The sequence below is a fragment of the Rhinoraja longicauda genome, chromosome 19, assembly GCF_053455715.1.
Source record: "Rhinoraja longicauda isolate Sanriku21f chromosome 19, sRhiLon1.1, whole genome shotgun sequence".
NCBI lineage: Eukaryota > Metazoa > Chordata > Chondrichthyes > Rajiformes > Arhynchobatidae > Rhinoraja > Rhinoraja longicauda.
Genome location: NC_135971.1, coordinates 35,259,761 through 35,272,186, shown reverse-complemented (window position 1 = coordinate 35,272,186; position 12,426 = coordinate 35,259,761). Strand labels below are relative to the sequence as shown.

The 12,426-nt window shown below is 59.1% G+C and overlaps 1 protein-coding gene across 1 annotated transcript; it reads right to left on the bottom strand.

The window, feature by feature from the left end:
* Window positions 1–3,300: 3,300 nt before the first annotated feature.
* Window positions 3,301–8,015, bottom strand: LOC144602969 (class I histocompatibility antigen, F10 alpha chain-like; the record flags this gene model as incomplete). The annotated part of the gene is made up of 5 exons (XM_078416093.1): window positions 3,301–3,661; window positions 4,921–4,971; window positions 6,176–6,205; window positions 7,213–7,320; window positions 7,721–8,015. Coding segments are annotated over 4 exons (483 nt in total), but the record flags the coding sequence as incomplete, so codon positions are not given.
* Between the last annotated feature and the right edge of the window lie 4,411 nt (window positions 8,016–12,426).

Below are 12,426 nucleotides of genomic sequence, written 5' to 3'. Positions count from 1 at the left end.
TTCGGTGTCGGGGAGGAGGCGCGGGACGTGGCCGGTGAATTGGGTTTTGTGGTGGAGAGACAGGCGGGATGTTGGCGATCGGGGGACGGCCCAGGAGGGGCTGTTCGTGCACGGGGGCCGGGGCCGTGTGACGCCAGGTCCTGGCGGATGGGAGAGCAGCCGTGATTAGCTCTTTTAAACAAGAATAAAGACGCTTGGACATGTACAGGGGTGGGATAGATTTAGAGGGATGTGGGCCAAAGGCGGGCAGGTGGGACGAGTGTAGATGGGGCATGTGGGGCGGCGTGGGCAAGTTGGGCCGAGGGGCCTGTTTCCACGCTGTGTGACTCGATGCCTCTCTAACAAGACACATAACTTAACCCTGATGTAATTAGACAGGGAAACGACAGACGGACCGGCGTTGTGGGGGTGGGGAGTGTACCGGGTGACGTGGGTCAGCTGGTAACATGGGCAGGGCAGGGGCGGGGGGAAATGAGTCCCGGTCAGTGCGAACATATACGCTCTGAGAGGAGCAGTAAGGGGCGGCCACACGCGGTGAATGGAGGGGTAGAAACATAGAAAATAGGTGCAGGAGGAGGCCATTTGGCCCTTCGAACCAGCACCGCCCTTCATTGTGATCATGGCTGATCGTCTACAATCAATAACCCGTGCCTGCCTTCTCCCCATACCCCTTGATTCCACTGGCCCCCAGAGCTCTATCTAACTCTCATTTAAGTTCATCCACTGCCCTCTGTGGCAGAGAATTTCACAAATTCACAACTCTCTGGGTGAAAAAGTTTCTTCTCATCTCAGTTTTAAATGGCCTCCGCTTTATTCTTAGAATGCGTCCCCTGGTTCTGGACTCCCCAACATTGGGAACATTTTTCCTGCATCTAGCTTGTCCAGTCCTTTTATGATTTTATACGTCTCTTTAAGAACTTCTCTCATCCTTCTATACTCCAGTGAATACAACCCCAGTCTTTCCAATCTTTCCTAATATGACAGTCCCGCTATCCCAGGGATTAACCTCGTGAACCCACACTGCACTGTCTCAATAGCAAGGACGACCTTCCTCAAATTAGGAGAACAAAACTGCACACAATACTCCAGATGTGGTCTCGCCAGGGCCCTATACAACTGCAGAAGGACTTTGCTACTGTACTCAAATCCTTTCGTTATGAAGACCAACCTGCCATTAGCTTTCTTCACTGCCTGCTGTATCTGCACGCTTACTTTCAGTGACTGGTGTACAAGGACACCAAGGTCTCGTTGCACTTCCCCGTTACATAACCTGACGCAATTGAGATAATAATCTGCCTCCTTATTTTTGCCGCCAAAGTGGATAACCTCACATTTATCCACATTATACTGCATTTGCCACGCATCTGCCCACTCACTCAACCGGTCCAGGTCACCCTGCAACCTCCTAACATCCTCTTCGCAGTTCACACTGCCACCCAGCATTGTGTCATCCGCAAACCTGCCAGTGTTAAATCTAATTCCATCATCCAAATCATTAATATATGTTGTAGATTGTCCCGGGGAGTATTGGGGAACGGGGAGATCTCGGGGTACTCCATGAAGCTGCAACGCAGATCGACAAGACGGCCCTGTCCCTGACCCTGACACACACGGTGCTCATTCGCCCTCATCGGCCGCGGCGAGGGAACCAGGAGCCGGGAGACCGCTGGGAATGTGAGCGAATCACAGAGAGTGCTGGAGGAACTCCGCGGGTCAGGCAGCGTCTGTGGAGGGAATGGACAGGCGAGGTTCCGGGTGGGTTCAGTCTGAGGAAGGGAGGGGTGGGTGAAGCTGAGAGAACCTGCCCCAGGGTCAGAGGCGGGCAACTGATCAGGGGAGCAGAGAAGCGGCGGCGCCGTTCAACCAGTCCGCCGTTGCCGAGTTCGCAGAAGACGTCACCGGCACTTAGTGTAGATTAATGTAGTTTATTGTTATCACCTGTACCGAGGGACAGTGAAAAGATCTGTTGTGCCGCGCTGTCCAGTGGGCGGAAACACTGTCCATGATTACAATCAAGCCGTCCACAGTGTACAGATACAGGAGACATGTATCATGTTAAATGCAGGATAAAGTGCGATTAAAGATGGTCCGAGGGTCTCCGATGAGGAGGATGGGAGGTTATGGCGGCTAATTGGTGATAGGATGGTTCAGTTGCCTGATAACAGCTGGGATGAAACTGTGCCTGAATGTGGAGGGGCGCGTTTTCACACTTCTGGTCCCTCTTGTCCGATGGGAGAGGGGAGAAGTGGGATTGGCCGCGCTGGTCCAGGACAAGTTGCTGGTGATGTTTACTGCTCAGTACTTGAAGTTTACAAACTCCGGCGCCGTCAATGTCCACCGGGGTGTGTGGACCGCATCGCTTCCTGAAGTCGATCACTGTCTCCCAGACACGTTACAATCTCCCGCTCCGTTCTCCAGCGCTCCGGGTTCAGTAGTTTAGAGATACAGCGCGGAAACAGGCCCTTCGGCCCACCGAGTCCGCCCCGCCCAGCGATCCCCGCACACTAACACTATCCTACACCCACTAGGGACAATTTACAATTTTACCAAGCCAATTAACCTGCAAACATGTACGTCTTTGGAGTGTGGGAGGAGACCGGCGATCCCGGAGAAAACCCACGCAGGTCACGGGGGAACCTACAAGCCCCGTACAGACAGCAGCCGTAGTCAGGATCGAGCCCGGGTCTCCGGCGCTGCGAGGCAGCAACTCTCCCGCTGCTCCACCGTCCGCGCTCTGCCCGGTCACGGATGTCCCGGCAACTTCCCCACCCCTCCCCCCACACAGCGTGTCCCACTGGGCCCACCTCCCAATATCCGTGACCCCCACCCTCCCAATGCCCGTCACCCCCCACCCTCCCAATGCCCGTGACCCCCCCTCCCAATGCCCGTGACCCCCCCACCCTCAGAATGGCCGTGAACCCCCACCATCCCAATGCCCGTGACCCCCACCCTCCCAAGGCCTGTGACCCCCACCCTCCCAATGCCCGTGATCCCCCCACCCTCCCAATGCCCGTGACCCTCCCCCATCACCACCACAAGCAGCCACGGACAGGCAGCTGGAGAACACACTGGACTTTATTGAACATTTATGTCGCGACAGTGAAGCAGAACACGCCCCCCAGCAAAGAATCACATTCCCTGATCACCCCCCCCCCCCCCCAGCAATGTATCACATTCCCTGATCACCCCCCCAGCAAAGAATCACATTCCCTGACCACCCCCCCCCAGCAATGAATCCCATTCCCTGATCACCCCCCCCCCCCCCACAGTCCACAGGTGGATGTGTCGCCTCAACGCCAGGAACCCCTCCCTCCCACTCCGCCCCCCGATCGGCTCCGGACCTCGGGTCAACCAGCGCTGCAACGCTCCAGCTGTGATTGCCACCAGATGTTGATCGGGACTGTTCCCCACTGAACCCCGTCATTGCAGGAACATTATGGGAAGCAGCAGCCCCCCCTCCCCCCAGTGCAGTCAGTAAATGAGCAGCGACCCAGAGAGACAAGCGCAAAGTCCAAATCACCAAACCAGCTGTGGATGCGCTCATTGCTCACCCATCACCCCACGATTACAGTCCCCGCCCCCCCGCCCCCAAAGCAGAAACCCCGCAAACTTGTCCCGCTCTCCACCGACGCTCCTGGACCGGCGGCGGGACACGGCGGCCCTGGGGGAGAGAGAGAGTTGGTCACAGAGCGAAGCCAGCCCACCCGTGTAGCAGTAATACCGACCCCCGCCCCCCCACCGGGAATATACACCCACTCCCCCAGCACCACAGGACAGCCCAGCACAACAACAGGCCCTTCGGCCCACACTGTCTGTGCCGACCGTGCCGCCAAGACCAACTATCTGCCCGCTCGTCACCTCCCCCCCTCCGCTCCCCGCATCTCCACGCGTCCATCCAAAAGCCTCTTTAATGCCACTGTCGTGTCTGTGTCGCCCCCACCCCCTCAATTATCAGCAATAAACCCACCCCCACCCCGGGAATAACAGCCCCCCCCGGAAACACCCACCCCCTCCCCTTACCGGATATAATATCCCCCCCCCACACACACACCACTGGCATATCCCCCCCCCACACACACACCACTGGCATATCCCCCCACACACACACCACTGGCATATCCCCCCACACACACCAGTGGCATATCCCCCCACACACACACCACTGGCATATCCCCCCACACACACACCACTGGCATATCCCCCCCACACACACCACTTGCATATCCCCCCCCACACACACACCACTGGCATACCCCCCCCCCCACGCACCACTGGCATATCCCCCCCCCCACACACACACACCGCTGGCATATTCCCCACACACACACCACTGGCATATCCCCCCCCCCACGCACCACTGGCATATCCCCCCCCCCACACACACACACCACTGGCATATCCCCCCCCACACACCACTGGTATATCCCCCCTACACACACACACACCGCAGGCATATCCCCCCCCCCACACACCACTGGCATATCCCCCCCCCACACACACCACTGGCATATCCCCCCCCCACACACCACTGGTATATCCCCCCTACACACACACACCGCAGGCATATCCCCCCCCCCACACACCACTGGCATATCCCCACCCCCGCACACACACACCACTGGCATATCCCCACCCCCGCACACACACTAACCGCAGCCCCTCCCCCCACGGGATGTATCTCCCGCCCTCGCAACGGGGAATTCAACTCACCGCCCCCCGCCGAAAATAACCCCCCCCCTCAAGGGCGATGATCCCCACACCGGGAATTAAACTCACTGCCCCCCCTCCACCAGAATAAACGCCCCCCCCCCACAGGGGAATTAAAGCCACCCCCCCACAGGGGAACTAAACTTGCCCCCCCCCCCGCTCCCGCCCCGGGTGTGGGGTGCGGGTTGTGTGGGGCGCCGGCCCGGTTCCTACCTCAGGCTGGAGCAGAGGAGGATGTTGATGAGTTTTCCCCGCGCTCCGAGGCTGCGGATGGAAGGAGCGCCGTTACACGTCTACTGGCAACGGCGTGGCTGCAGCGAGGCGCAGACGGCCGGACACGCGCACACGGCCACATGCGCGCACACGCGAGCACGGGCACGCGCGCAGAGGCACGGGCACTCGCCCGGACACGAGCACGGGGGGCGCGCACAGACGGTCACGTGGATAAGTGTGAGGTTATCCACTTTGGTGGTAAGAGTAGGAAGGCAGATTATTATTTGAATGGTATCAAGTTAGGAACAGGGGACGTACAACGTGATCTGGGTGTCCTAGTGCATCAGTCACTGAAAGGAAGCATGCAGGTACAGCAGGCAGTGAAGAAAGCCAATGGCATGTTGGCCTTCGTAACAAGAGGAGTTGAGTATAGGAGCAAAGAGGTCATTCTGCAGTTGTACCGGGCCCTGGTGAGACCGCACCTGGAGTACTGTGTGCAGTTTTGGTCTCCAAATTTGAGGAAGGATATTCTTGCTATTGAGGGCGTGCAGCGTAGGTTTACTAGGTTAATTCCCAGAATGGCGGGACTGTCGTATGTTCAAAGACTGGAGCGACTAGGCTTGTATACACTGGAATTTAGAAGGATGAGAGGGGATCTTATCGAAACGTATAAGATTATTAAGGGGTTGGACACGTTAGAGGCAGGAAACATGTTCCCAATGTTGGGGGGGTCCAGAACAAGAGGCCACAGTTTAAGAATAAAGGGTAGGCATTTAGAACAGAGATGAGGAAAAACTTTTTTAGTCAGAGAGTTGTGAATCTGTGGAATTCTCTGCCTCAGAGGGCAGTGGAGGCCAATTCTCTGAATACATTCAAGAGAGAGCTGGATAGAGCTTTTAAGGATAGCGGAGTCAGGGGGTATGGGGAGAAGGCAGGAACGGGGTACTGATTGAGAATGATCAGCCATGATCACATTGAATGGCGGTGCGTACAGGCTCGAAGGGCCGAATGGCCTCTTCCTGCACCTATTGTCTATTGTCACAGCGCAGAAACGTGCACAGATACGCGGGGACAGACGGACACGCGCATGGACAGACGGACGCGCGCAGGGACAGGCGGACGCGCAGGGACAGGCGGACGCGCACAGGGACAGGCGGACGCGCGCATGGACAGGCGGGCGCGCGCAGACAGACAGACACAGTAAGGATGTGTAACACTGTGGACAGGGGCGGAGCTGGGGTCTGAGGGAACTTACTCTGGGTGGGACCGTAGCCGCTCTTCCCCGCTGTAAAACACACACACAGTTAGTGACGCGGCCCCGCATCAGCCTGGTCTAAACACACAGATTCAGCAGCTGCCCCGTCAGCTCCGGACACACTCACACACACAGCGGACACGGGCAGCGCTGTGACCGGCAAGCAAGAGTACGACAGGCCGCAGGTCAGGGCTGGACACCGGCTCCCCGACACCGGGACACCGGCTCCCCCGCCAACACCTGACCACAGCCCGCCCGGGGGGGGGGGAGGTTGGGACGGTCGACGTAAAGGGAGCGGGAAAGCGACTGAAGGGAGGGCGAGATGGAGGGAGAGAGGGACGGGGAGGAGTGGGGGGCAGAGTGAGATTTACTCGGTGTTGTTGCCGGGTCGGGCCACGAGGGTGGAGGTGCCCGGAGGATGATGCAGTCATGGGGCGGGAGGGAGGTCACGTTGCCCCGGGCAGAGCTGCGCTTTGAGATAGGAGGATCGGACGAATAATCCCCCCTCCCTCCCCCGGGGGCTGCGATGTGTCCGCTCTGCCCGAGGGGTGGGGGAGCAGAGACTCTCAGCCCGATGGATGTCCGGCTGGAGCTGCCAGGCAGAGAACCAGCGGCCCAGAGCCGGCACATGGGAGCATTGTCCATGACGGGCAGACACGGGCACGGTGGGCCGAAGGGCCTTATACGGTGTTGCCTGCCCCCCCCCATCCCCCTTCTCCCACCCCATCCCACACCCCACCACCCACCCACACCCCACCCATACACACAAACCCAGCACACCTCACCCCCCACCTCCACCATATCACCCTCCCCCCCCCCCACCCCACACTAGCCCCCACCCACACTGACTCGTCAATCGGGTGAACGGAACAACGTGGCAGAAGGGGCGGGCGGAGCGGGAGACGGATGGAACAGGAGAGGCGGGGGTCGGGAAAGGCGGGGTGGGGGGGGGGATAAGACGTCCCCCCACTCCTGAGGGGGAGGGGAGGGGGTGCTGGGCTGGGGGGGGGGGCGGCCCTGTCTCTCCCCACTCCTACCTTGTTTCCTCTTCCAGTACAGGACTCCCCCCACGGCCGCGCCCACCGCCAGCACCGCCGCGACAACAACGAGCGCGATGATCATCGCGGTGCTGCCCGACTCACGGACTGTCGGAGATTCAGAAACAGAGGCGGATGAAGGACTGAGATCCCGGACCCCCACCCTCTGCCCCTCTTCCATCCCTCCCCCCCACCCCCTCTCAAACTCCCCTATCCCCAACCCCCTCTCATCCCCCTTCACGTCTCACTCACCCCCTCCCGTGCCGCTCCCCTCCTCACCCCACCCCACCTGCCCTCTGCGCTACCACTCCCCTCACCCACGGCACCTGCCCTCCCATCCCTCCCCAGTAACCTACTCACCTGCCCCTCTCCACCAACCCTCCCCTCTCCCACTCCCTCTCACAAGCCCCCGCCACCCCCGCTCCCATCCCTCCCTCCCCCCCCACCCGCTCCCCTCCCCTCTCCCCCCCCCACCCGCTCCCTCCCCTCTCCCCCCCCCCCCACTGACCCAGGAAGACCTCGAGGGGCTCGGACAGCCCCGGGTGCTCCACACGGCAGGAGAGCGGGCCCCGGTCCCCGGGCTCCACGTCGGCCCAGCGGCGCAGCTGGTAGGTGCCGTCGTGGTTGGGCAGCGTCCCGTGGGAGTGGGTCTCATCCAGGACCAGCCCGGCCCGCACCAGGTTCACCTCGATGGAGCGCGGGTAGAAGCCCGTGGTGAAGCACGACAGGCGGCGGCCATCGGCCGTCAGAGAGATGCTCACCTCGGGCTGGACTGTGGGGAGACAACAGAGAGCGGAGACAGTGAGGGGGAGACGGTGAGGGGGAGACAGTGAGGGGGAGACAGTGAGGGGGAGACAGTGAGGGGGAGACAGTGAGGGGGGAGACAGTGAGGGGGAGACAGTGAGGGGGAGACAGACAGACTGGGGGGGCAGACAGATGGGGAGGACAGACAGAGGGGGCAGAGAGAGGGGGTGGGACAGAGAGAGGGAGTGGGACAGAGAGAGGGGGAGGACAGAGAGAGGCAGTGGGGCAGAGAGTGGGGGGACGACAGAGAGAGGGGGGGCAGAGGGAGAAGGTGCCACGCGTGAGGCTGCTGAGGAAGCTGAGACCCCACGGTATCAGAGGGCAGACACTGTCATGGATGGCAGGTTGGCTGGATGGCAGAAGGCAAAGAGTGGCAATAAAGGGGTGTTTGTGTTTGACCAGTGGGGTTCCACAGGGGCCGGTGCTGGGGCCGCTGTTCCACGTTGTATATTCATCATTTGGACGAGGGGATTGAAAGATTTGTCGCAAAGGTTCCAGATGTTACGGAAATAGGTGGAGGGGCAGGTAGTGTAGAGAAAGCAGGGACTGTGCAGAAGGACATGGACAGGTTGGGAGAGCGGGCAGAGAAGTGGCAGATGGAATATAGTGCAGCAAAGTGTGGAGTCGTGCTTTTTGGTCGCGGGAATAAAGGTGAAGATTGTTTTCTAAATAGGGAGAGAATCCTGAAATGGGAGGTGCAAAGGGACTTGGGAGCTGGTGCAGGATTCCCACAACGTTAATCTGCAAGTGGAATCAGTGGTGAAGAAAGCAAACTTAATGCGAGCGTTTATTACAAGAGGGCTTGTGTACAAGCCGCTGGTCACAGGGGCTATAAGCCGCTGGTCACAGGGATGTGGTGCTGAGGGTCTATAAGCCGCTGGTCACAGGGATGTGGTGCTGGGGGTCTATAAGCCGCATGTCACAGGGATGTGGTGCTGAGGGTCTATAAGCCCGCTGGTCACAGGATGTGGTGCTGAGGGTCTATAAGCCGCTGGTCACAGGGATGTGATGCTGAGGGTCTATAAGCCGCTGGTCACAGGGATGTGGTGCTGGGGGTCTATAAGCCGCTGGTCACAGGGATGTGGTGCTGAGGGTCTATAAGCCGCTGGTCACAGGGATGTGGTGCTGAGGGTCTATAAGCCGCTGGTCACAGGGATGTGGTGCTGAGGGTCTATAAGCCGCTGGTCACAGGGATGTGATGCTGAGGGTCTATAAGCCGCTGGTCACAGGGATGTGGTGCTGGGGGTCTATAAGCCGCTGGTCACAGGGATGTGGTGCTGAGGGTCTATAAGCCGCTGGTCACAGGGATGTGGTGCTGAGGGTCTATAAGCCGCTGGTCACAGGGATGTGGTGCTGAGGGTCTATAAGCCGCTGGTCACAGGGATGTGGCGCTGGGGGTCTATAACCCGCTGGTCACAGGGATGTGGTGCTGAGGGTCTATAAGCCGCTGGTCACAGGGATGTGGTGCTGAGGGTCTATAAGCCGCTGGTCACAGGGATGTGGTGCTGGGGGTCTATAAGCCGCTGGTCACAGGGATGTGGTGCTGAGGGTCTATAAGCCGCTGGTCACAGGGATGTGGTGCTGGGGGTCTATAAGCCGCTGGTCACAGGGATGTGGTGCTGGGGGGTCTATAAGCCGCTGGTCACAGGGATGTGGTGCTGAGGGTCTATAAGCCGCTGGTCACAGGGATGTGGTGCTGAGGGTCTATAAGCCGCTGGTCACAGGGATGTGGTGCTGAGGGTCTATAAGCCGCTGGTCACAGGGATGTGGCGCTGGGGGTCTATAACCCGCTGGTCACAGGGATGTGGTGCTGAGGGTCTATAAGCCGCTGGTCACAGGGATGTGGTGCTGAGGGTCTATAAGCCGCTGGTCACAGGGATGTGGTGCTGGGGGTCTATAAGCCGCTGGTCACAGGGATGTGGTGCTGGGGTCTATAGCCGCTGGTCACAGGGATGTGGTGCTGAGGGTCTATAAGCCGCTGGTCACAGGGATGTGGCGCTGGGGGTCTATAACCCGCTGGTCACAGGGATGTGGTGCTGAGGGTCTATAAGCCGCTGGTCACAGGGATGTGGTGCTGAGGGTCTATAAGCCGCTGGTCACAGGGCTGTGGTGCTGAGGGTCTATAAGCCGCTGGTCACAGGGATGTGGTGCTGAGGGTCTATAAGCCGCTGGTCACAGGGATGTGGTGCTGAGGGTCTATAAGCCGCTGGTCACAGGGATGTGGTGCTGAGGGTCAATAAGCCGCTGGTCACAGGGATGTGGTGCTGGGGGTCTCTCAGCCGCTGGTCACAGGGATGTGGTGCTGGGGGTCTATAAGCCGCTGGTCACAGGGATGTGGTGCTGAGGGTCTATAAGCCGCTGGTCACAGGGATGTGATGCTGGGGGTCTATAAGCCGCTGGTCACAGGGATGTGGTGCTGGGGGTCTATAAGCCGCTGGTCACAGGGATGTGGTGCTGAGGGTCTAGAAGCCGCTGGTCACAGGGATGTGGTGCTGAGGGTCTATAAGCCACTGGTCACAGGGATGTGGTGCTGAGGGTCTATAAGCCGCTGGTCACAGGGATGTGGTGCTGAGGGTCTATAAGCCGCTGGTCACAGGGATGTGGTGCTGGGGGTCTATAAGCCGCTGGTCACTGGGATGTGGTGCTGAGGGTCTATAAGCCGCTGGTCACAGGGATGTGGTGCTGGGGGTCTATAAGCCGCTGGTCACAGGATGTGGTGCTGGGGTCTATAAGCCGCTGGTCACAGGGATGTGGTGCTGGGGGTCTATAAGCCGCTGGTCACAGGGATGTGGTGCTGGGGGTCTATAAGCCGCTGGTCACAGGGATGTGGTGCTGAGGGTCTATAAGCCGCTGGTCACAGGGATGTGGTGCTGAGGGTCTATAAGCCGCTGGTCACTGGGATGTGGTGCTGAGGGTCTATAAGCCGCTGGTCACAGGGATGTGGTGCTGGGGGTCTATAAGCCGCTGGTCACAGGGATGTGGTGCTGAGGGTCTATAAGCCGCTGGTAACAGGGATGTGGTGCTGGGGGTCTATAAGCCGCTGGTCACAGGATGTGGTGCTGGGGGTCTATAAGCCGCTGGTCACAGGGATGTGGTGCTGGGGGTCTATAAGCCGCTGGTCACAGGGATGTGGTGCTGAGGGTCTATAAGCCGCTGGTCACAGGGATGTGGTGCTGAGGGTCTATAAGCCGCTGGTCACAGGGATGTGGTGCTGAGGGTCTATAAGCCGCTGGTAACAGGGATGTGGTGCTGAGGGTCTATAAGCCGCTGGTCACAGGGATGTGGTGCTGAGGGTCTATAAGCCGCTGGTCACAGGGATGTGGTGCTGGGGGTCTATAAGCCGCTGGTCACAGGGATGTGGTGCTGAGGGTCTATAAGCCGCTGGTCACAGGGATGTGGTGCTGAGGGTCTATAAGCCACTGGTCACAGGGATGTGGTGCTGAGGGTCTATAAGCCGCTGGTCACAGGGATGTGGTGCTGGGGGTCTATAAGCCGCTGGTAACAGGGATGTGGTGCTGAGGGTCTATAAGCCGCTGGTCACAGGGATGTGGTGCTGGGGGTCTATAAGCCGCTGGTCACAGGGGATGTGGTGCTGAGGGTCTATAAGCCGCTGGTCACAGGGATGTGGTGCTGGGGCTCTATAAGCCGCTGGTCACAGGGATGTGGTGCTGGGGGTCTATAAGCCGCTGGGTCACAGGGATGTGGTGCTGAGGGTCTATAAGCCGCTGGTCACAGGGATGTGGTGCTGAGGGTCTATAAGCCGCTGGTCACAGGGATGTGGTGCTGAGGGTCTATAAGCCGCTGGTCACAGGGATGTGGTGCTGGGGGTCTATAAGCCGCTGGTCAGGCCCCATGTGGAATATTGTGAGCAATTCTGTTGCAGCGTATCTGAGGAAGGATGTGCTGGCTCTGGAGAGGGTCCAGAGGAGGTTCACGAGAACGATCCCAGGAATGAGTGGGTTAACCTATGATGAGCGTTTGTCAACACTGGGCCCTGGACTCGCTGGGGTTTGGAAGAATGAGGGGGGACCTCATTGAAACGTATAGAACAGTGAGCGGCCTGGATAGAGTGGATGTGTGAGAGGATGTTTCCACCGGTGGGAGAGTCCTAGGACTAGAGGGCACAGCCTCAGGATTAAAGGACGTTCATTTAGGAAGGAGATGAGCAGAGATGTCTTGAGCCAGAGGGTGGTGAATCTGTGGGATTCATTGTCACAGCGGCTGTGGAGGCCACAAGTCAGTGGAGATCATTAAGGCAGAAATTGATCGATTGTTGATTAGTGGAGGTGTTAGAGGTTACGGGGAGAAGGCAGGAGAATGGGGTTAGGAGGGAGAGATAGATCAGCCATGATTGGATGGAGGAGTAGACTTGGGCCGAATGGCCACATCTACTGTTCCTTATATGAGAGA